At 41.7% G+C, this 25,996-nt stretch overlaps 1 protein-coding gene across 2 annotated transcripts in view; it reads left to right on the top strand.

Moving 5' to 3' along the window:
- Positions 1 to 750: 750 nt before the first annotated feature.
- The window catches only part of LOC124039910 (histone acetyltransferase KAT7-like), a 30,895-nt gene continuing 5,649 nt past the window's right edge, over positions 751 to 25,996 (top strand). Inside the window, exons 1-11 of one of the 2 annotated variants that reach the window (XM_046356462.1) lie at positions 751 to 911; positions 3,995 to 4,145; positions 9,273 to 9,509; positions 9,646 to 9,728; positions 9,858 to 9,938; positions 10,031 to 10,129; positions 10,313 to 10,423; positions 10,572 to 10,763; positions 20,048 to 20,137; positions 20,388 to 20,528; positions 24,009 to 24,102. In XM_046356462.1, coding sequence (XP_046212418.1) covers positions 894 to 911; positions 3,995 to 4,145; positions 9,273 to 9,509; positions 9,646 to 9,728; positions 9,858 to 9,938; positions 10,031 to 10,129; positions 10,313 to 10,423; positions 10,572 to 10,763; positions 20,048 to 20,137; positions 20,388 to 20,528; positions 24,009 to 24,102 — 1,297 coding nt within the window. In that variant the 5' untranslated portion in view covers positions 751 to 893. Of the gene's footprint in view, positions 912 to 3,994; positions 4,146 to 9,272; positions 9,510 to 9,645; positions 9,729 to 9,857; positions 9,939 to 10,030; positions 10,130 to 10,312; positions 10,424 to 10,559; positions 10,764 to 20,047; positions 20,138 to 20,387; positions 20,529 to 24,008; positions 24,103 to 25,996 lie in introns of both variants that reach the window. The other variant, XM_046356461.1, reaches the window with a different exon arrangement.

Raw genomic sequence — 25,996 nt, 5'->3', positions numbered from 1 at the left:
TGCAATACATCCACAGGTACACCTCCAATTGACTCAAATTAAGTGAAATAATCTGTCTGTAAACAATTGTTGGAAAAATTACTTGTGTCTTGCACAAAGTAGATGTCCTAACCGACTTGCCGAAACTAGTTTGTTAACAAGAAATTTGTGGATTGGTTGAAAAATGATTTTAATGACTCCAACCTAAGTGTATGTAAACTTCCGACTTCAACTGTAAATGATTGAGCCTAGTGCCATGGTACTTACTGTTTTATTGAATGACACAAACAGTGTCTTAAGATGATAAAGGAAGTTTCTGTTTTGCAGTGATACTAACTACTTTGTTACCACATACAATGGTCCAGAGACAAATATCAAATAGATGCAAAGCTGGGCTTTGATGGTGTAGCGGCTAATGTATGTATTTACCCTTTGATGAGCAGTGACCTTGAGAAGAACAAATAGGCTTGTTACCATAGACTCTATTGTTACAACCAACCAGTGGGATAACATTTGCTTTGGTTTTGGTATCAGACAACACATAGTTCTCCCATAGCACAGATAGCTTTACAACTCATATCAATGTATGTAAGCTAGTAGAACTGTAAAAGAGTTATACAAATTGGAAAGAAAGACACAGAATTGTACTGTACCTTTATCAAAGGTTTTGGGTTTAGACCAATGATTTTTGGTTTTATGTAGATCATTGGCTTGGACCATGTACTGTGTCATGCCACCCATGCCACCCAGTGGAGACAGTCCCACATTACACAAAAACACAAGAGGTGTTCCAACCAGAAGATGTGGCGCGAGACATAGCAAGCTAATATTGTGTGTACATACAAACTTTTAAAGTGAAAATCTAATCTAGGTCCAACCGCAGCAGCTATTATACGTAGTTTATCAAGGCAAAAATGCCCCGTAGAAGACAGGTAAGACAAATATATGTCGGAAGATGGCTAGCTGGATAAGCTAACCAAGTCAAATACCGGTAAATTAGCTATCTAGAACAGTTAGCTATGCTAGCACAACGTTGCTGAAAGGCGCGTTTCTATTGGGTCGATTTGAAAGTATTTTACGTTGTTAGCTAACGTTATCTTGTATATAAACAAAATGCATAACCATTAGTTAGCTAGCCAAGATGGCCTCTTTTTACGCTTATAAGCTAGATAGCTGATGCTAATATTGCGATGTATTAACGTTACCAGCTAGCTAGGCTGTGTTTACGGTCATATTTTATCGTGGCGCGGGTAGCTACTAACTACTTAACTGTATATCTCAATTATTAGAATTTGATACATTAACGTTAAATAATCTAACGTTGGCAAAATGTTTATTAGCTACTGATGAAGTAGCGATAATTCTACTTTTAGCTCATTTAGATAATGCCAGAAGATACTGACCCTACCGTTACGCTTGTTAACACTGAGCTGCACTGAGGTCGGAACACAATCTTGCTTACATTAAAAGCCCATGTGTACTTGATCCGAAAATGTGGGGGAGGTTCTGTATGGAGGGTGTGGCTCAAATGCGCAGCCTCCGTAGGCATGCAGAGGCCAAATTGAGCTCCATACCGCATTGCTGTGTGCCTCCCAAATGTTGTAACAATGTTGAGGGCTCAATATATAGCTCCTCATTGACATGATTGGTTTACAGTAGGTGGGTCCTGTATAAACACAAACTCACTTCCTTGACTTCCTTCACAAAACAAGAAGTATGAATGTCCTGACTTCTGCAGAGGCCGTATCACTTTAAGTGCTGCACGGTCAATGCAGACCTCTGCTTGACCAAGCAGCGCCTTTTAGACACCATGGAGTCAGAGCGAGATATGGGTCGGAAAATGTACCTCAATGCAGGGTTGGGATATCCCACATTTAACTTTTCCACACTACTTCACCGAGAAGATTGAAATACTTATAGTTTCCACAGAAAACGTTTGTCCTCATGCTAGCTACCAGTAGTAGGATGTTAGTCGGCCTTGATTATGACTCTCAGTTCTATTACATTACACATACAAGTAATTGGCGGAAGGTGTCTTCTGTATGGGGGAGTTTTGTTAAGAGCCACAACACTTGGTCAGAACTTTGACACGCATGGCTGGTTTTGGAACAATAAGGACCTTTCATATTGCCAAGAAATAGTTTTCAAAAAACTAAATATTTAATTGATACACACCTTTTTATATGGTTAGGATTTCCACACAGCCATATTTCCATGTTTACAGTGCTTGTTTATGGAAAACAGAAGAAAGACACAGTGTGCTAATTTGTTGTTTGCATTTTTGAAACACCTGTGTGTAAACGGAAGACAGATGCCACAAATGTGTTGCCACTGAAAAATACTGTCGGCTGCAACTGTGTTAAAACTAGTTAAAACAGTGTACAGTAAGTGCTTATTTTGCATTTGTGAAATTATTTTGTTGTGATATGAACGTAAAGGGATTTATGTTTCTAGGACCGTACAGCAATTGAGAATCGATTCCCGTTTAGATGGAGTATTTGCCTGTTTTGACTTCCAGAGCCAATTCACCCTTTAAACAGAACATGTAAGGTCCTTGGACAAAGGATTAATGTTAGGCTCCTTTAGTCCAATATTGGGCTAAGGTGAAGCAACAAACAATGGATGTAATACAATAATTATACAATACAATAATTTTCACTAAATGTCAATAATGTGGTCGTCAAAATACATGATAAATCGTTTGAAAACAACGTGGCAGTTGTTAACCATGTCTTAAAATCCCAATACTGTACGTTATGATATTAACATGATATGAGCCTAAATTTAAAGCAAGCGCCGTGCTAAGAACGTTCAAATCGGTTGGACAGCCTTTTTTGTGAAACCCTCGAAATCAGTGTGTTCATATTTGCTCTTTGCGATGGGTATTCCTCAAGCTATCAGAGTAAAATTGATGTGATATTGTATTGCCAAGGAGTATGGGAAAGTCCTAAGGGTGTTTCAGGGTCATCGGACATCTTTTGACTGAAAATATCATTACAATGTAACCCAACTCAGGTCTAGGCCTACCAGAAGTAAGCAATTTTATAGACTGGTAGCCTTCTGTGTTACAGTTCTGACTTAGTGAGAAGTGGGCGTCTGTGTTAGGCTGTGAGTGTCTGTTGGTGGAGGTGCTGCTGTGTGAGTGTGTGGGCTTGCTGAGAAGTGTGTGTCTGTGTAAGGCTGTGTTGGTGGGGGGTGATGTGTGTGAGTGGGGATGGTGTGTGTGTGTCTAATTTGCATAAAGTAGTATGCTAGTTTCATAAAATGTTTCAAATGGTTACAAACTCAGTTTTGCATAAATAATGAAGATTTGTTAATAATATGACAAGCCTACCTTAAATGATCGATCTTAAATGACTGTAATTATGTATTCTGTACTGCCTAATTTGCATAATAGAGCATTTTAATTGAATCATTTGTTAATAATATGAACACCCTATCTTGAGATATTGAACAAAATGTGTAGAAGTTAAGAATCCTATCCTCATGAAATAAAGTATTATGTGTTCCTAATAAGCTTCTATATAACATGGAATACAAAATATAACACCAGAACCCCAGTTTCATTTAGTTCCCTAACACCCAACCAGTAGCCACAGAAACCATTACAGAATGGCACGTTGCGTTTAACAACAAAGGAGCTGATTGGCTGACACTGCCATTCCAAAATGGCTGTGGTGGCTACTGCTAGCTAGCATGAGGACAGCAAGTGTAGTTTTCCAGGAAAACTAGCAGTATTTCAATCTTGTCAGTGTGGATAAAGGTACATTTTGGAGTACAGTGGCATATCGCATTCCTGCATCGAGGTACGCTTTCCGGCTCCCTGTGTTAATGTATCCACGGTTGCGTTTCGACCTCAGGGCAGCTCAGTGTAAACAAGCTTAACGGTAGGGTGAGTATCTTCTAGCAAGCTAACTTATAGCTAACGTTAGAGCCACCATGGAAAGTAAATGGCTAGCTATCTTCTGTTCTAGCATTAACTTTACTAATCCTGCTTTATTTCATTTTCTCACAGAGAGTGCATGTGGGGAGCGGCTCTGATGGGACTGAAGATTCAGACTCTTCTGCTGAGCAGGAACAGACGAACAGTTCGGAGAGTGATGGAAACATACCCAAGAGAACACGCCTCACAAGAGCATCTCTGCGCCTCAGCCAAAGCTCACAAGGTAAATCCATGGGATGGATGCTTTAGCTGTGAATCAAAACCTACATTGCAATTGAAATAGTTTTGCTAGCTAACAGTGAGACAGTCACCTGTCGAGACCTTGTGGGGGCTAAGAATTGCTAAAAGATTCCATTATTGTATCCTACATTGTAGGGTGTCCACCCACCAGGGTTCTGTTAGGAAAAAGTCTGGCAGGACATGTGACCAGGAAAATTAAAAGTTACCGGACAATGAAGACATGTACCAGACCCATATGCATGGGTGGGTAACCTGATTAGAGGGTCCACCCACTGTGCTCAGAATGACAGAATGACAGAAAGAGCTCAGAAAGAGCTCAGATTTTCCGACCTGAAGATGGCTGACGTCATGATTTGACCCCAAATTTTTCAGAGTACTGCAGCAGCAGCTCTTGCACTGTCTGACAGATTTTCCTCTCAAAGGCTCTGTATCTGTATGCTGTACAAGTCTAATAAATAACATGGGCTACATATTGAATATACTGTATAAACTCTGCAATTTAATTCCACTAAATTATGCAAATTCACTTTGACCGATAAGCATGACCAGTCAAATTACATCGACTGGTCTTTCCATCAATGACTAGGCTAAAAAGTATTATTTCGCAATGGGACTTTTTCTTCTTCTTCTCCTGGTTATTACCGGCTAACAGAAACTCTGACACCCACTCCGCACAGAGTGGAAGAAATTGCGATTTGGTGATGAAATTTGTTGTAAAATACATTTTACCAAGAGAAATATGATTCTTCATGTTCTGAATTGTTCAGTGGGGTCTTTCTCTAACATATCATTAACATTATATACAAAACTTCAGATTTCGTAACCTAACACATCCGATAATAAGCACCGAGCTCTGTTGACAGAGTGCCACCGCATTCTCCTATCGACTTTTGTGGATTTTACATGTTGTGGTGGTGTCTGCATAGTTGTATGCGCGGGTCGCAAAATTAATATGATATGAGCTAGATTAAATGTGAAAGGATTTGAAAATAAAAAGCTTGCGGTACGCTCCGTTGACAATTTACAAAAATACGCTTGTTTTTGTGAATGGAATTTCGCATTAATATTAAAAGCGTATACTACAATATGAACATACTGCATGCCATGTCTCAAAATCAATATCTAACTTACCTCTATATTCTTTTATGTTCTTCGGATTTGAGAAGAAAGACGAGTTCAACAGTGAGCCTGTCAGTTAGCGTTACATCCAGACCGCTCACCGCATGTTGATTTTGTCCACCCACACCAGACGCGATCAGGACACGCAGGTTGAAATATCAAAATGAACTCTGAACCAACTATATTAATTTGGAGACAGGTCGAAAAGCATAAAATATTTACGCCAATTTAGCTAGCTAGCTTGTTGTTGATAGCTAATTTGTCCTGGGATATAAACGTTGAGTTGTTATTTTGCCTGAAATGCACAAGCTCCGACAATTAGTCCACACATAAAATGGTCATCTGAATCGTTTCTAGTCATTTGACCCCAACCAACCTCACTACTAACTGGACCCTTATGATCACTCGACTAAGCATGCCTCTCCTTAATGTCAATATGCCTTGTCCATTGCTGTTCTAGTTAGTGTTTATTGGCTTATTTCACTGTAGAGCCTCTAGCCCTGCTCACTATACATTATCCAACCTTTCAATTCCACCACCCACACATGCGATGACATCACCTGGTTTCAATTATGTTTATAGAGACAAAATCTCTCTAATCATCACTCAATACCTAGGTTTACCTCCACTGTATTCACATCCTACCATACCTTTGTCTGTACATTATTCCGTGAAGCTATTTTATCGCCCCCAGAAACCTCCTTTTACTCTCTGTTCCAGACGTTCGAGGCGACCAATTCTCATAGCTTTTTTTTCTCATAGCTGATCCCCTGGTGATGTAGAGGTGAATCCAGGCCCTGCAGTGCCTAGCTCCACTCCTATTCCCCAGGCGCTCTCTTTTGATTACTTCTGTAACCGTAAAAGCCTTGGTTTCATGCATGTTAACATTAGAAGCCTCCTCCCTAAGTTTGTTTTATTCACTGCTTTAGCACACTCTGCCAACCCGGATGTTCTAGCCGTGTCTGAATCCTGGCTTACAAAGACCACCAAAGATTCTGACATTATCATCCCTAACTACAACATTTTCAGACAAGATAGAACGGCCAAAGGGGGCGGTGTTGCAATCTACTGCAAAGATAGCCTGCAGAGTTCTGTCCAACTGTCCAGGTCTGTACCCAAACAATTTGAACTTTTACTTTTAAAAATCCACCTCTCAAAAAACAAGTCTCTCAACGTTGCTGCCTGCTATAGACCACCCTCTGCCCCCAGCTGTGCTCTGGACACCATATGTGAACTGATTGCCCCCCCATCTATCTTCAGAGCTCATGCTGCTAGGCGACCTAAACTGGAACATGCTTAACACCCCAGCCATCCTACAATCTAAGCTTGATGCCCTCAATCTCACACAAATTATCAATGAACCTACCAGGTACCACCCCAAAGCCGTAAACACGGGCACCCTCATAGATATCATCCTAACCAACCTGCCCTCTAAATACACCTCTGCTGTTTTCAACCAAGATCTCAGCGATCACTGCCTCATTGCCTGCATCCGTAATGGGTCAGCAGTCAAACGACCTCCACTCATCACTGTCAAACGCTCCCTGAAACACTTCAGCGAGCAGGCCCCTACCCCGGTCAACAGCACTGAACCCCCCCACAGAAACTCGCCCAAGCCTTCCCCATTTCTCCTTCTCCCAAATACAGTCAGCTGATGTTCTGAAAGAGCGACAAAATCTGTACCCCTACAAATCAGCCGGGCTAGACAATCTGGACACTTTCTTTCTAAAATTATCTTCCGAAATTGTTGCCACCTCTATTACTAGCCTGTTCAACCTCTCTTTCGTGTTGTCTGAGATTCCCATAGATTGGAAAGCAGCTGTGGTCATCCCCCTCTTCAAAGGGGGGGACACTCTTGACCCAAACTGCTACAGACCTATATCTATCCTACCCTGCCTTTCTAAGGTCTTCGAAAGCCAAGTCAACAAACAGATTACCGACCATTTCTTATCCCACCATACCTTCTCCGCTATGCAATCTGGTTTCCAAGCTGGTCATGGGTGCACCTCAGCCACGCCCAAGGTCCTAAACGATATCTTAACTGCCATCGAGGAGAAACAATACTGTGCAGCCGTATACATTGACCTGGCCAAGTTGACACCATTCTGTATACTTCTGGCCCTTCATTGGACACTGTGTTAACAACCCTCCAGGCACGCTTCAATGCCATACAACTCTCCTTCTGTGGCCTCCAATTGCTCTTAAATACAAGTAAAAATAAATGCATGCTTTTCAACCGATCGCTGCCTGCACCTGCCCGCCTGTCCAACATCACTACTCTGGACGGCTGTGACTTAGAATATGTGGACAACTACAAATACCTAGGTGTCTGGTTAGACTGTAAACTCTCCTTCTAGACTTTCATCAAACATCTCCAATCCAAAGTTAAATCTAGAATTGGCTTCCTCTTTCGCAACAAAGCATCCTTCACTCATGCTGCCAAACATACCTGTGTAAAACTGACCATCCTACCAATCCTCGTCTTCGGAGATGTCATTTACAAAATAGCCTCCAATACCCTACTCAATAAATTAGATGCAGTCTATCACAGTGCCATCCGATTTGTCACCCAAAGCCCCATTTAATTCCCACCACTGCGACCTGTATGCTCTCGTTGGCTGGCCCTCGCTTCATACTCGTCGCCAAACCCACTGGCTCCAGGTCATCTACAAGACCCTGCTAGGTAAAGTCCCCCCTTATCTCAGCTCGCTGGTCACCATAGCAGCACCCACCTGTAGCATGCGCTCCAGCAGGTATATCTCTCTAGTCAACCCAAAAACCAATTATTCCTTTGACTGCCCCTCCTTCCACTTCTCTGCTGCCAATGACTGGAACGAACTACAAAACTCTCTGAAACTGGAAACACTTATCTCCCTTACCAGCTTTAAGCACCAGCTGTCAGAGCAGCTCACAGATTACTGCACCTGTACATAGCCCATCTGTAATTTAAATGTAATTTAGCCCAAACATCTACCTCTTTCCCTACTGTATTTATTTATTTAGCTCCTTTGCACCCCATGATTTCTATCTCTACTTTGCACATTCTTCCACTGCAAATCTACCATTCCAGTGTTTTACTCGCTATATTGTATTTACCTTGCCACCATGGCCTTTTTTGCCTTTACCTCCCTTATCTCACCTCACTTGCTCACATTGTATATAGACTTATTTTCTACTGTATTATTGACTGTATGTTTGTTTTACTCCATGTGTAACTCTGTGTTGTTGTATGTGTCGAACTGCTTTGCTTTATCTTGGCCAGGTCGTAATTGTAAATGAGAACTTGCTCTCAACTTGCCTACCTGGTTAAATAAAGGTGAAATAAATAAACATTCTAGTCCTCCTTCCAGGCTTTTTCTTCTTTGGACATTATATGGCAATTGGCATCTAACTTTCATAATAAGGTGTTTTACCACAACCGACCGACCTCCATTCATCTTTCAATCACCCACGTGGGTATATCCAATGAGATGGCATGTGGGTATATGCTTCTAAAAGCCAATGAGGAGATGGGAGAGGCAGGACTTGCAGTGCGTTCTGCTCCACAAATAGAACCAACTTCTATTTTAGCGCTTGGCAACGCAGACGCTCGTTGGCGCGCGTGCGCAGTGTGGCTGCAATGATTGAATAACATGTATGTGTACATTTATTTTGCAACGCATGTGACTTGAGCAGCCTGTTCAGCATGACAATTCTAACAAAGAATCCAGTCTAACTGGCGCAATGATATTTTCCAGATTTTTTACAGCTTTTTTTCTCTGGCCTCCATTCAATTATTCACCTACGTTTTGGCCATCCTACAAGGGTTAAAACTAAAGTAACTTTTGAACAGATTATGATAGACATGGAGCATTGGTTTTCTTAGAGGTGTATCTACACATTTAACATGTTATTTTACCCATTGGTCCCATCATTTTATGTTTTTATTGGACACCCTATACATTGCCTTGTAGCTAAATGTTGTGCCATTTCTCCCAACCTACCCATGTAGACACACTTGATGTGAAGCAAGACGAGTCTCCACCGTTGACGCCTACAGGCAACGCCCCGTCGTCTGAGTCTGAGCTGGACATCTCCAGCCCCAATGCCTCCCACGATGAGAGCCTGGCCAAAGACCCTGCCCTCAGAGACTCTGACAAGGACCTCTCCCACCGGCCCAAGCGCCGTCGCTGCCACGAGACCTACAATTTTAACATGAAGTGTCCCACGCCGGGATGCAACTCATTGGGTAAGATAAGTCACCGTTTGGTTAGTGGCGCCACTGCTAGTTTGCTGGATGCTCAACAAGACTTGTTATGATTCTAGTCAATTAAATGTATTCTCTGTAAACTCATTGCTTTTCTTCCTCTCTTTGTTTCTCGCAGGACATCTAACAGGGAAACATGAACGGCATTTTGCGGTATCAGGATGCCCACTTTACCACAACCTCTCTGCTGATGAATGCAAGGTATATGTCAAAACAATATTTTCCATTGGTTATGTGTTTTTTTGAGGTACATTAACTTCATTGTCTCCTACGATGAGAGCCACAGAGAATCAAATCCCCAATAAATGTATTCTTCCTTTTTATTGACAGGTGAAAGCAACCACTCGTGAGAAACACGAAGAAGAGGCAAAGGTGCAGGAGGAAAGCAACAGACACGCCACACGACACCAGGTAAAATTAATATTGAATACTTTTTAAGGTGATACATTTTATCATGTTGGAAGTGAAAAAAAATCGCAATGAATTTCTGTTGTGTCCACCAGACGCCCACTTCAAGACAGACTAGATACAAAGAGCAGGTGACTGAGATGAGGAAAGGGAGGAACTCTGGGTTGTCTAAGGAGCAGAAGGAGAAATACATGGTGAGACATATTCAAATGACTAAAGGGACAATTATGTTTTCTATGGAGATCTTACATTTTGGTGTCTTGGAATTTGAAACGTATTTCAAAAGTCGTTTTTGTGATGTTGTCATGTAGACTTGGTTTATTGACACAATCAACACTCCATCACCCAACCGTTTTATTTCTCCATCTCGTCCACAGGAGCATCGACAGAGCCACGGCAACACTAGAGAACCTCTTCTGGAGAACATCACAAGTGAATATGACCTGGAGCTCTTCAGAAAAGCCCAGGCACGTGCATCTGAAGATCTGGTAAGAGAAAAACCTCGGTGCACCTACCTCCTTCATTCATAATGAACCAATAGTGATATAGATTGTATTATAGATAAGGTCAATTTGGTTGTTTAGAAGAATTTCATATTTCACCTCTCTTGTTTCGCACTTATTGAAAACGCCACAGGAGAGGCTGCGGATCCAGGGCCAGATCACGGAGGGCAGCAACATGATCAAGACCATCCTGTTCGGCCGCTACGAGCTGGACACCTGGTACCACTCGCCCTACCCCGAGGAATACGCCCGCCTGGGACGCCTCTACGTCTGCGAGTTCTGCCTCAAGTACATGAAGAGCCAGACCATTCTGAGACGACACATGGTAAGACAAGGAAGAGCCAGGCTTATCACCTCTTAGGCTTGTGTTACACAAAGCAACTGTCACGCAATTTTAGTTGCAGTTGCAGGTTACGAGTGACATCTTCTCAAGCCCTGCTGGTGCACAAAACAACTCAAATGCAATTGAAATAGCATGCAACAGCCAATCAAATTTAAGCTGCTTTTGTCATATGTTTGGGAGTTCTAAACTTACCCAATGTCATCTGCTGCGTTACATTGTGAATTCACAAATTATTTGTTCATCCAACCGTTTGGTTTTTGTATAAGGATCGAGTTAGATAAGCTGGCTGTACAATTTAGCTAGCTAGCCAAAATAAAATTGCCAGCACATTTCAGCACCGCTACGAGCTAACCAAGCTAGCAACGAGCTATGCCAACTAATGCAGTTCATGTTGGACAATTTCAGTTGAATCTGGTCAGAGAGAGGTCTGGGTTAACATAAGAAATTATGTTTAACATGCCAAACCATGTACATAAATCTTTACTAGCCATGATGACAATATTTATCTATACAGCTCACGTTGGGCTTAATGTCTATTCTGTATTGGTTCCCGCAGCACTGGCAGCTGTGTTGACATAAAAACATAGGGTTCGAACTTTGGAATGGATCATGTGACAAAATGATTTGTTTTGATTGGCTGTTTCTTGCAACTAGTTGCACAAAGTTGAATTGTTTGCAACTGGACGCAACCAAGTCGGAGATGAATTGCTTATCAGTAGCAGTAGCAGTGTTGCACGAATCAATCGTAATGCAACATAGTTGCAAGCAACTAAAGCTGCGTCCAAGTTGCAACGTGTAACTACACCCTTAAGGCATGAACAGATCACCAAGACTGTCGGCTGCGGTACACCTCTGCCCAGAATGTCAGTCAATGCTTTTTTTTGTGTACACATTAGTGATGCATGTGTTGATTCATAACTCGCAGTCTCTGAGGTTATATCCGTATGCCGGGCGGGTTTAGGGTCATGATATATTGTGTGTATTAAAGGTGGGTGGGTAGGTTAAATAAAGAGAGAACAACGCATTAAAAAATCCCAAATGTATAATTCTTGTGCAATTTATATCTATAGGCTACATTTAGTTTTTTCTTTTGTAATTTTTATCTGGAGTTCGTCCATATGCCCTAAAGTTTAGGCTTAACTGAATGCGTGCCAAATAATCGCCATTTGCCAAATTCTTTTGGGAACTTGGGCAGAAAAAGTTAACATCGATCCAAGATTAAAAGTTACACCAAATGTACATTTTGACTCTGGAACAGAAGTAGAGAAATATAATATATTTATTTCCGAATCTTGAGAGAATAAATGCGCTGTTAGAGAATGTATCTAAAGATTCTATCTTTATCAGCATCATAAAAGCTGCTAGTATTTCAACCACATAAGTTATACATCCAACCCGAACTAAAATCTTATCGGAAATATGTTGGAGTGTTTTCACTGCTTTTTAATTCCCTTTAAACTGGTCAAACTAAATGCAGACATCTTGACGTCAAAGTATGCTGGTACAAAAAAACGACACCAAAAATATGCTTCTCGTCGGAACATTGTGTCTGAAGTTGGTGCTGAGCTAATCGGAGGACTTGGGCAAGGAGAAAAATGTCTAGCTCTTCAGTCAGGCACTCCCCGTATTCGTAGTACTATTTTCAGGGCCAATGGAATATATGTGGCGAGGCAGTATTTGCCGCAGCACTAGTTTAATAAAATATATTGATGGAAAGCGTTAAAAATAGGGGCAAAGTATATTATTATTTTTTTACCAATTTGCCTCATGGATTGTGAACTCGCTCACAATGTCTGTCCTTCATATCAGAGTCCTGCTGCAGGCTTTTTGAGTATGTTTAAATGCACACTAATAATGAAATACTCTGCTTATCTTAATCGGCATGAGGTCAAAATCAAAGTAAGCATACGCCAATTAAAACATCTGGTTTTCTGAGCAGTCTTTCGAATGATTAGGACATGTAAACACCTTAACCGATGTCCAGCGGTGTATTTGATCAGTGCATGTGCTACAGTAGCACCAGCTGAGCAAGCCTCCCTCTTTAGTGCGAGTAAAGTCATTTTGGAACAACTGAATGAATGCGTCTTAGAAGTCGTTTTCACATATAAAGTTGGTATGTCCAAACTCTTGTGTTAAAATGTTTATTTTGATTTGGCGATTTTCAGAGTGCCATCAGGTAGCCTGATTTCAGATGTTGCCTTGTAAACAGGATTTTTTTAGGAAAATCGTTCTTGCAAGGTATGTAAGTGTTTTTAATCAAACTATTATATTAATCTGACTATCCACAATAATCAGATTATTACATTTACATTTACATTTAAGTCATTTAGCAGACGCTCTTATCCAGAGCGACTTACAAATTGGTGCATTCACCTTATGACATCCAGTGGAACAGTCACTTACAATAGTGCATCTAAATCTTAAAGGGGGGGGGGGGAGAGGGAATACTTATCCTATCCTAGGTATTCCTTAAAGAGGTGGGGTTTCAGGTGTCTCCGGAAGGTGGTGATTGACTCCGCTGTCCTGGCGTCGTGAGGGAGTTTGTTCCACCATTGGGGGGCCAGAGCAGCAAACAGTTTTGACTGGGCTGAGCGGGAGCTGTACTTCCTCAGTGATAGGGAGGCGAGCAGGCCAGAGGTGGATGAACGCAGTGCCCTTGTTTGGGTGTAGGGCCTGATCAGAGCCTGGAGGTACTGAGGTGCCGTTCCCCTCACAGCTCTGTAGGCAAGCACCATGGTCTTGTAGCGGATGCGAGCTTCAACTGGAAGCCAGTGGAGAGAACGGAGGAGCGGGGTGACGTGAGAGAACTTGGGAAGGTTGAACACCAGACGGGCTGCGGCGTTCTGGATGAGTTGAAGGGGTTTAATGGCACAGGCAGGGAGCCCAGCCAACAGCGAGTTGCAGTAATCCAGACGGGAGATGACAAGTGCCTGGATTAGGACCTGCGCCGCTTCCTGTGTGAGGCAGGGTCGTACTCTGCGGATGTTGTAGAGCATGAACCTACAGGAACGGGCCACCGCCTTGATGTTGGTTGAGAACGACAGGGTGTTGTCCAGGATCACACCAAGGTTCTTAGCGCTCTGGGAGGAGGACACAATGGAGTTGTCAACCGTGATGGCGAGATCATGGAACGGGCAGTCCTTCCCGGGAGGAAGAGCAGCTCCGTCTTGCCGAGGTTCAGCTTGAGGTGGTGATCCGTCATCCACACTGATATGTCTGCCAGACATGCAGAGATGCGATTCGCCACCTGGTCGTCAGAAGGGGGAAAGGAGAAGATTAGTTGTGTGTCGTCTGCATAGCAATGATAGGAGAGACCATGTGAGGTTATGACAGAGCCAAGTGACTTGGTGTATAGCGAGAATAGGAGAGGGCCTAGAACAGAGCCCTGGGGGACACCAGTGGTGAGAGCGCGTGGTGAGGAGACAGATTCTCGCCACGCCACCTGGTAGGAGCGACCTGTCAGGTAGGACGCAATCCAAGCGTGAGCCGCGCCGGAGATGCCCAACTTGGAGAGGGTGGAGAGGAGGATCTGATGGTTCACAGTATCGAAGGCAGCCGATAGATCTAGAAGGATGAGAGCAGAGGAGAGAGAGTTAGCTTTAGCAGTGCGGAGCGCCTCCGTGATACAGAGGAGAGCAGTCTCAGTTGAATGACTAGTCTTGAAACCTGACTGATTTGGATCAAGAAGGTCATTCAGAGAGAGATAGCGGGAGAGCTGGCCAAGGACGGCACGTTCAAGAGTTTTGGAGAGAAAAGAAAGAAGGGATACTGGTCTGTAATTGTTGACATCGGAGGGATCGAGTGTAGGTTTTTTCAGAAGGGGTGCAACTCTCGCTCTCTTGAAGACGGAAGGTAAATTATTATTATTGTGTGCATGTAACTGCACTCTGCGTGTCTTGACCAATCAGATTCACAGAAATCGCAGGTTGCGCGGATCGTGTACAAAGCGTGCTCTCCACTTTCCTCCGGTATTTATTTAGCAAAGCTTGATAACACATCATTCCCGACAGACACAAGCAAAAACTCTTTCATAAATGTAGCAGTTTATACACCTAAACATTAGCGATCTGACATGCTGTATTGCATAAAAACAAAGACTATTTTTCAGACGGATCAACTGTAGGCTACTAACAACAGCTGCTGTATAGTCTACCCCAGGGTTTCCCAAAATTGGGCCTAGGCACCTCCACAAGGCCAGGAGCTTTTTTAAAACCATATGACCTGATAAGTAAAAACTCTGGTCCCATCATTTTCAACCTTTTTACAACAGATTAATCACATCATACCGTTTAAGTTCCAGGGTTTTACCTGGGTAGGTTATCAGATCAGGAAATTCTACAGGCCCCAGAATATTTTTTTCACCACCTCACTCTGGGACATGTGGTGCCACCTCTGACTATTTTCCTCCCTTGAGCTAGATGGCAGCTCTCCACCATTGATATCACTGATGTGTGAGGAAAAAAGGTAGTGAACATGGAGAACGAACTGTTTGCGAAATCCATTTTCCAAAATGTAAGGCTCCCGAGTGGCGCAGCTCCCGAATGGCTACAGACCCTAGTTCGATCCCGGGCTGTATCACAACCCGGCGCACAATTGGCCCAGCGTCGTTCCGTGTTAGGGGAGGCTTCGGCCGGTGTAGGCCGTCATTGTAAAATAAGAATTTGTTCTTAACTGACTTGCCTAGTTAATGGTTAAAATAAATAAAAATGTGTTAGTCAAGCACAACCACTATTTCAGAGTTAGCTCCTAAACCAAGGTGTCATTACTTAGAAGGTATTTAGCTACAGCGTTTAGTCAACAGTAGTAGGCACGAGCGCATTGAAAAGCAAGGAAACGTGCGGTGTTGTGGTAGTTCAGTGTGCACCTCTGCCTGGATGGAAAGGCCAAGAGAGTTGTTCAGCTAATACGACCTTCACAGAAAGTTATGTTAGACGGTGAAAGATTAGTAGGCCGATGTTAATGAACCAATTCTTGATCTGTCCTCTTGATATAGCTGTATGGTCAACAGTAGATTGCCAATGATGTGATAATAGCCAGTTCACCAATGACAAGGCATGTTGAATGAATGGTAGCCTAGTAGTCCGACCTAACTTGATGGAATAGGTCAGGAATGGAAATCTGGAACAAGTTCATATAGGCCTAGTTCAGTTGTTTCATAATATTCCAAATAGCCTACAGTAAGCTAGACTACTACATTGCATCCAGTAATTGAATTATTCCGAAGGTAGCAACACATCTGCCACGCTGATCCTTAACACTGGAGCTCCCCGGGGGTGTGTGCTCAGTCCCCTCCTGTACTCACTGTTCACCCACGACTGCAAGGCCAGGCACGACTCCAACACCATCATTAAGTTTGCAGACGACACAACAGTGGTAGGCGTGATCACCGACAACGACGAGACAGCCTATAGGGAGGAGGTCAGAGACCTGGCCGGGTGCTGCCAAAATAACAACCTATCCCTCAACATAACCAAGACTAAGGAGATGATTGTGGACTACAGGAAAAGGAGCACCGAGCACGTCCCCATTCTCATCGACGGGGCTGTAGTGGAGCAGGTTGAGAGCTTCAAATTCCTTGGTGTCCACATCAACAACAAACTAAAATGGTCCAAACACACCAAGACAGTCGTGAAGAGGGCACAACAAAGCCTATTCCCCCTCAGGAAACTAAAAAGATTTGGCATGGGTCCTGAAATTCTGACCGGTTGCATCACTGCATGGTACGGCAATTGCTCGGCCTCCGACCGTAAGGCACTTCAGAGGGTAGTGCGTACGGCCCAGTACATCACTGGGGCAAAGCTGCCTGCCATCCAGGACCTCTACACCAGGTGGTGTCAGAGGAAGGCCCTAAAAATTGTCAAAGACCCCAGTCATACACTGTTCTCTCTACTATCGCATGGCAAGCGGTACCGGAGTGCCAAGTCTAGGACAAAAAGGCTTCTTAACAGCCCAAAACCTACATGTACATACTACCTCAATAATCCTGACTAACCGTTCTCTGTATATAGCCTTGCAAATGTCTTTTTACTGTTGTTTTATTTCTTCACACACACACACACACACACACACACACACACACACACACACACACACACACACACACACACACACACACACACACACACACACACACACACACACACACACACACACACACACACACACACCTGTTGTATTCGGCGCACGTGACAAATAAACTTTGATTTGATTTGAAAATAAATAATTAAGTCAGTTTACATTTTCACTAGACTACAGGCGTGTCATTGAGACCACCTCAATATCATTTAGGATCAAACACAAAACGTCTGTGCTGGCTAAATATGATAGAATTTAAGGCTCTAGATTTCAGGAAATGGCAGTTTACAGGCTTTTCAAAAATGCAAAATGCTCCAATTTCCTGAGGGGGAAGTAGAGTGACCCCTCCTGTCCTACCCAACCTTATGCCTACATCAGCACCACCTTGTCATAAAATCCCAGGGAGAGCTCTGATTTTACATCTAAACATATTTCTAGTTTGCTACTGAAGAGCAGCTAATTACCAAGTACCCATAACAGTCTATAGTCTACCATTCACATTGAGGCAGTCTTCTGCCAACATCATTATTAGGCTAAAAAGGGTGCATTGCCTATGATTTGACCAGTGGGGGTGTCGCAAGTGCACCGTTGTGGGGTCCGGTGGTGCCGCCGCCGCACTGAAGTGGTACTCATAAAAAATCATCAAGGTTGGCATGTCTGCTGATGTCATTTGAACATTTTGCATGGTTGATCTTTCCCCCTTTTTTTGGTTATTGTATTCTCTCACTGGTTTCTAAACCTCTGCTGCGTGAAAGAAGCAGACTTTACCGATGTCAACTAGATTTAATAATTAATTTTGTTGATGTAGGGTAACAAGTGATGACAAGTGACGCTGCAAGTATCTAATTATAGACACGTTTATCAAGTAGCCTACCAAAATGTTGAAAATTATAAGCAGAAACATAGGCCTATCCAAATTAATAATCATAATAATCCCGCACCCCCTGTCAATAAGTTGTTCTGGCATCTCTGACTATACAGCACATTATATTTGTGGGTTAGGGTCAGGTGCTGCGGGCCTGAGCTTTTCACTTTATCACATATAGTTGGGCGGTTGCGAATGGGATATTGGCAATTGCTGGAGATCAAAAAGCTGACCCACTAATACATATAGAAAGTATTCACACCCCTTGACTTTTCCCAAAATGTAGTGTTATAGACTGAATTTTAAATGGATTATATTAAGGGATTTTTGGTCACTTTCCTACACACAATAACCCATAATGTCTAAGTAGAATTATGTTTTTAGTTTATTTTTACAAATGAGTAAAACATGAAAAGCTGAAATATCTTCTCAGTAAGTATTCAACCCATTTGTTATAGCAAGCCTAAATAAGTTCAAGAGTACAAATGTGTTTAAGTCACATAATAAGTGGCAGAGACTCACTCTGTGTGCAATAAATCTTTAAGGTCCCTCAGTCGAGCGTTGAATTTCAAACACAGATTCACAAAGACCAGGGAGGTTTTTTCCAATACCTCGCAAAGAAGGGCACCTATAAATAAATAAAAAAACAGACATTGAATATCCCTTTGAGCATGGTGAAGTTATTCATTACACTTTAGATGGTATATCAATACACCCCGTCACAACAAAGATACAGGTGTCCTTCCTAACTCAGTTACCGGTGAGGAAGGAAACCACTCAGGGATTTTACCAATGGTAACAGAGTTTAATGGCTGTGATAGGAGAAAACTGAAGATGGCTCAACAACATTGTAGTTATTCCACAATACTAACCTAATTGACAGTGAAAAGAAGGAAGCCTGTACAGAATACAAATATGCCAAAACGTTCTGTTCTGTTTGCTACAAGGCACTAAAGTAATACTTCAAAAAATGTGTCTTTTTGTTCTGAAAACAAAGTGTTCTGTTTGAGGCAAAGTGGCAGAGTTACAAATTTGACTTATATCTGCTTCAAAATCGATGGCAAGATCAGAAAATGGTTGTCTAGGAATTATCAACAAACAATGTGACAGAGCTTGAAGCTCTCAGAGACTTACCCAGAAAGACTCACAGCTGTAATCGCTGCCAAGGTGATTCTATTGACTATTTATCTCATCAAGATATATTCATGTTTTATTTTTTATGCTTTTTTTTTTACAAATATAAGAATTTGACTTCCACTTTGATATTGCAGAGTATTTTGGGGAGATTGTTGACAAAAAATGACAAATCAATTTGAATCCCACTTTGTAACACAAGAAAATCTGGAAAAAGTGAATTGGTGTGAATACTTTCTGAAGGCACTTTAGTGCTGTACATTGGGGTTCAGCATGGTTAAAATACTCCAGGCCAGAAGGTGGCAGTAGCGTTGCTTTCGCGTTGTTTACATGTCAAATATGATCATTTCCCCCCATCGTTTTACTGCGTACACTGAACAAAAATATGAACGTAACGCGCAACAATTGAACTATTTTACTGAGTTACAGTTCATATAAGGATATCAGTCCATTCAAATAAATAAATTAGGCCCTAATCTATGGATTTCACATTACTGGGCAGGGGGGCAGCTATCGGTGGGCCTGGGAGGGCATAGGCCCACCCACTAGGGAGCCAGGCCCAGCCAATCGGAATGAGTTTTTCCCAACAAAAGGGCTTTATTACGGACAGGAATACTCCTCAGTTTCATCAGCTGTCCGGGTGGCTGGTCTCAGATGATCCCGCAGGTGAAGAATCCAGATGTGGAAGTCCTGGGCTGGCGTGGTTAGACGTGGTCTGCAGGGGCGAGGCCGGTTGGACGCACTCCCAAATTCTCTAAAACGACGTTGGAGGTGGCATATGGTAGAGAAATGAACATTTAATTATCTGGCAACAGCTCGACCCCTCAAAACTTGAGACATCTTTGGCATTGTGTTTTGTGACAACTGCCTTTTATTGGCCTATTATTGTCCCCAGCACAAGGTGCACCTGTGTAATGACCATGCTGTTTAATCAGAGATGTATGTAAACACATTTGAGCACAACATTTTAGAGGAATCTGCTTTGTGCGTATTAAAGGTATTTTATTTCAGCTCATGAAACATTTGACCAACACTTTATTTACATGTTGCGTTTATATATTCGTTCAGTATACATCACTCCTGTACATCATTGATTTAAATTATTATAAGGCTGTAAATATCAGACTAGGTCAGTGGATAATTGGATTTGAATTAGCAAATCAATGGTGTTGTCTCCCTGTGTGTTTGTTAGGCCAAGTGTGTGTGGAAGCATCCACCCGGAGATGAGGTCTACAGGAAGGGAGCCATCTCTGTCTTTGAAGTGGACGGCAAGAAGAACAAGGTGAGGGGCCTATACATTTTCTCTAACCCTGGACTCATAATTTACTTTGTCTGTTTTTTCCTCAAAATAGGTGTACTGGTCTAAAGAGCAAAGAAATATTCATGGTTTAAAATTATTTTTAAAGTAACGTCTCACACTTCTTCAGCCTATGGTCCCTAACCCCAGGGGTGCCTGGCTGTCCTATAAAACAAGCTTTATTATCACTGGCAAGCTCTTTAGGGAATTTAAAAGGTGTGGTTTCCTTTTCCAGATCTACTGCCAGAACCTGTGTCTACTCGCCAAGCTCTTCCTGGATCACAAGACGCTGTACTACGACGTGGAACCCTTTCTGTTCTACGTTATGACCGAGGCAGACAACACAGGCTGCCATCTGGTGGGATACTTCTCTAAGGTAAATAACATTTAAATAAGACCAAGGCACCCATCCACTGTACTCCTTCCACAATGATAGTGGTTGCCTGTATATATTCAGAGCCATATCCCTGTAATGCTTAGAGAAGATCACATGTCAAGTGTTATTGAAGTGTTGTGGTTGACCTGTCTCATCTAAAGCCTATTATTTTGGGGTGTTGCTATAGGTCAACAAGTGCTCACAGTCAGTATCTAAATAATGTGTGTGAAATGCTTGATAGTGTATGTGATGTAAACAGAGGGGTTTACTTTCTTGGGGACCTGAATCAAGCTGTCCGCTCAAGAGGAAGCTTCTCACTGTAACCAGTGCCTGAAATCTGGTTCAAGTTATACATTTTTATTTTACTAGGCAAGTCAGTTAAGAACAAATTCTTATTTTCAATGACGGCCTAGGAACAGTGGGTTAACTGCCTGTTCAGGGGCAGAACGACAGATTTGTACCTTGTCAGCTCGGGGATTCGAACTTGCAACCTTTCAGTTACAACCTTTCAGTTACTAGTCCAACACTCTAACCACTAGGCTACCCTGGCGCCCCATTAATGAACCTACCAGTAGAACGTTCTTCTAAAGCTGTATCTTTACCCATTGGGTGCAGTGATCACAGTATAGTGATTATATCCAGGATAGCCACATTTCCAAAAGTTGGGCCTAAAATAGTGAATAAGAGATTGTACAAAAGATGTTGCTGTGACTCATGTGGATGATGTAAAAAATATGATGTGAAAAATATTTTTTAAACGTCACATTATTGATGAACATGCACCTGTTTAGAAATATACTTTTAGAACTGTTAAGACCCCATGGATCGATGAAGAATTTAAAAACTGTATGGTTGAAAGAGATGGGACAAAAGGAGTGGCTAATAAGTCTAGCTGCACATCTGACTGGCTGACTTATTGCAAATGGAAAAATGATGTGACTTAACTCAACAAAATAAGAAGGAACTATATTATGAAGCCAAGATCAATGCTATAAAGAATGATAGAAAAAAACTTTGCAGAAAGACATTCAACTCCATCTTTCATCGAATCAAATGGCTTATTCATCACAAAACTGTTTGATGTTGCCAATTATTGTAATGATGACTTCATTGGCAAAGTGGGCAAACTTCGCCAGGAAATGCCAATCACGAACAGTGAGCCATCGTATTCATGCAGAAAAAACAAATAATGAAAGAAAAGCATTGTAAGCTTTAATTTTAAGTTAGTGTGGGAAAATTATTGTTATCAATCAATAATGACAAACCTCCTGGCATTGACAACTTAGATGGAAAGCTACTGAGGATGGTGGCTGACTATAGCCACTCCTATCTGTCATGTCTTTAATATGAGCCTAGAGAAAAGTGTTTGTCCTCAGGCCTGGAGGGAAGCCAAAGGCATTCCGCTACCCAAGAGTGATAAAGCGGCCTTTACTGGTTCTAATAGTAGATCTATTAGCTTGCTACCAGCTCTTAGCAAACTGTTGGGAAAAAATGTGTTTGACCACATACAATGCTATTTCTCTGTAAATAAATTAACAACAGACTTTCAGCATGCTTATAGAGAAGGGCACTCAACATGTACTACACTGACACAAATGACTGATGATTGGTTGAAAGAAATTGATTGTGGGAGCTGTACTGTTAGATTTCAGTGCAGCCTTTGGTATTATTGACTATAACCTGTGTTGAGAACTTATGTTTTATGGCTATTCAACATCAGCTCTAAATGCACGGTACGGCAAGCTATCTAATATAACTCAGAGGGTTTTCTTTAATGGAAGCTTCACAAATGTCAAACATGTGTAAGTCGCTCTGGATAAGAGCGTCTGCTAAATGACTTAAATGTAAATGTAAATGTAAAGTGTGGTGTACTGCAGGGCAGCTCTCTAGGCCCTCTACTATTTTCTAGTTTTACCAATGACCTGCGACTGGCATTGAACAAAGCATGTGTGTCCATGTATGCTTATGATTCAACCGTATATGCATCAGCAACCACAGCTAATGAAGTCACTGAAACCCTTAGCAAAGAGTTGCAGTCAGTTTTGGAATGGGTGACCAGTAACATCTCTAAAACTAAGAGCATTGTATTTGGTACAAATCATTCCCTAAGTTCTAGACCTCACCTGAATCCAGTAATTAATGGTGTGGCTGTTGAACAAGTTGAGGAGACTAAATTACTTGGTGTTTCCTTGGATTGTAAACTGTCATAGTGAAAACATATAGAGTCAATGGTTGTGAAGATGGGGGAGAGGTCTGTCTGTAATAAATAGATGCTCTGCTCTTTTGACACCACACTCCACAAAGCAAGTCCTGCAGGTTCTAGTTTAATTATTATTATTGTCCAGTCATATGGTCAACTGCTGCAAACAAAGACCTAGTTAAGCTGCAGCTGGACCAGAACAGTGCAGCACGTCTTGCTCTTCATTGTAATCAGAGGGCTAATATGAATACTATGCATGCCAGTCTCTCTTGGCTAAGAGGAGGAAAGACTGACTGCATCACTTCTTGTTTTTCTTTTAATAAGAAACATTGTGTTGGAACTTCCAAATTGTTTGCATAGTCAACTTACACACAGCACTGACACACACTTACCCCACCAGACATGCCACCAGGGGTCTTTTCACACTCCCCTGGTCCAGAACAAGTTCATGGAAATGTACAGTATTATACAGAGCCATGAGTGCATGGAACTCCCTTCTGTCACATATAGCGCAAGTGAACAGCAAACCTGGTTTCAAAAAACAAATAAAGCAACACCTCACTGCACAATGCCTCTCCCCCATGTGACTTACTGGTTGTGTGTATCCACTGACATGTGACCTACTGGTTGTGTGTATGTACTGACATGTGACCTACTGGTTGTGTGTATGTACTGAAATGTGACCTACTTGTTGTGTGTATGTACTGACATGTGACCTACTTGTTGTGTGTATGTACTGAAATGTGATCTACTTGTTGTGTGTATGTACTGACATGTGACCTACTTGTTGTGTGTATGTACTGAAATATGATCTACTTGTTGTGTGTATGTACTGACATGTGACCTACTTGTTGTGTGTATGTACTTAAATGTGACCTACTTGTTGTGTGTATGTACTGAAATGTGACCTACTTGTTGTGTGTATGTACTGACATGTGACCTACTTGTTGTGTGTATGTACTGAAATTTGACCTACTTGTTGTGTGTATGTACTGACATGCATGTAGAACTGATAGATACACACACACTACATGGTCATGTTTTTAAATTTATGTCAATTGTAAAGTCTTCTGTCGGTAATGTTTTTTACGTTATGTGTCGGACCCCAGTAAGACTAGTTTTTGCCATTAGCATAAGCTAATGGGGATCCCGATAAATCTTTCTCCCATGACGTTTTGATACGGTTTATGCTAGAGCTTTATTGTTTTTTTATTACGAAGTCTCTGTCATTACTTTAGTTTTAAAGATGAGACTCATACACATATTCTCTGTTCTTACAGGAAAAGAACTCTTTCCTCAACTACAACGTCTCTTGCATCCTGACCATGCCCCAGTACATGAGACAGGGCTATGGGAAGATGCTGATTGACTTCAGTAAGTCGCTCTAGGCAATTTGTTTTACCTCTGTTCTCTCTTATTAACTACAGCCTGGTGGAATTTCTAGATTATTTTATTAAGAATGAAAACAAAGGGTATTAGTGATTTAAATACACAGTCAACACTGAAAGGGCTGACACAAAATTCAGCTGCTTCAATATGCCCTGAAAGCAAGTTATTTGTATTTACATTACATGGCTATTAGGGCTGGGCAATATGGCCTAAAAGTCAGATATCTATTTTTTTTTTCAAACATAAGGGTGTTTCATGATATAGCTAACAAAAAATATATAATAATAATAATAATCTCAAAATAAGCTTTTTGTACAATTATCGGTAAAATACACTGCATTTCAATCAGTCAGCAATAATCTAATGAATTCAGGCCTTGTAAAAATTATACATAGGCTAAATATAAGATTTCCACAACCCATAAGACCCACTAATAATAACGTTATTTTAACAAAATATTTAAACCTGCTTTTTTTGCAATAATTACTTATTTGCTTTCAAGTATGTCTATGAAAATGCTATTTAAAAAACAAAATATATATATATATATTTCTTTTACAAATGTACACCACTACCGTTCAAAGTTTAGGGTCACTTAGAAATGTCCTTGTTTTTGAAATAAAAGCATGTTTTTTGTCAATTAAAATGACATCAAATTGATCAGCAATACAGTGTAGATATTGTTAATATTGTAAATGACTATTGTAGCTGGAAACGGCAGATTTTTTATGGAATATCTACACAGGCGTACAGAGGCCCATTATCAGCAACCATCACTCTTGTGTTCCAATGGCACTTGGATTAGGTAATCCAAGTTTATAATTTAAAAGGCTAATTGATCATTAGAAAACCCTTTTGCAATTATGTTAGCACAGCTAAAAACTGTTGTTCTGATTAAAGAAGCAATAAAACTGGCCTTATTTAGACTAGTTGAGTATCTGGAGCATCAGCATTTGTGGGTTCGCTTACAGGCTCAAAATGGCCAATAACAAAGCACTTTCTTCTGAAACTTGTCAGTCTATTCTTGTTCTGAGAAATGAAGGCTATTCCATGTGAGAAATTACCAAGAAACTGAAGATCTCGTACAATGCTGTGCACTACTCCCTTCACAGAGCAGCGCAAACTGGCACTAACCAGAATAGAAAGAGGAGTGGGAGGCCCCGGTGCACAACTGAGCAAGAGGACACGTACATTAGAGAGTCTAGTTTGAGAAACCGACGCCTCACAAGTCCTCAATAGGCAGGTTCATTAAATAGTACCTGCAAAACACCAGTCTCAATGTCAACAGTGAAGAGGCGACTCCGGGATGCTGGCCTTCTAGCAGAGTTGCAAAGAAAAAGCCATATCTCAGACTGGCCAATAAAAAGAAAAGCTTAAAATGGGCAAAAGAACATAGACACTGGACAGAGGAAGATTGGAAAAAAGTGTGATGGACAGACAAATCTAAGTTTCAGGTGTACAGATCACAAAGAAGAACATTCGTGAGACGCAGAAAAAATGAAAAGATGCTGGAGGAGTGCTTGATGACATCTGCCAAGCATGGTGGAGGCAATGTGCTGGTCTGGTGGTGCTTTGGTGGTAGTAAAGTGGGAGATTTGTACAGGGTAAAAGGGATCTTGAAGAAGGAAGGTTATCACTCCATTTTGCAACGCCATGCCATACCCTGTGGATGGCGCTTAATTGGAGCCAATTTCCTCCTATAACTGGACAATGACCCAAAGCACAGCTCCAAACTATGCAATAACTATTTAGAGAAGAAGCAGTCAGCTGGTATTCTTTCTAGAATGGAGTGGCCAGCACAGTCACCGGATCTCAACCCTATTGAGCTGTTGTGGGAGCAGCTTGACTGTATGGTACGTAAGAAGTGCCCATCAAGCCA

The sequence above is a fragment of the Oncorhynchus gorbuscha genome, linkage group LG07 (genome assembly GCF_021184085.1).
Source record: "Oncorhynchus gorbuscha isolate QuinsamMale2020 ecotype Even-year linkage group LG07, OgorEven_v1.0, whole genome shotgun sequence".
Lineage (NCBI taxonomy): Eukaryota > Metazoa > Chordata > Actinopteri > Salmoniformes > Salmonidae > Oncorhynchus > Oncorhynchus gorbuscha.
Note: the sequence above shows the minus strand (reverse complement) of the source record. Positions and strands in the feature narration are given on the sequence as shown.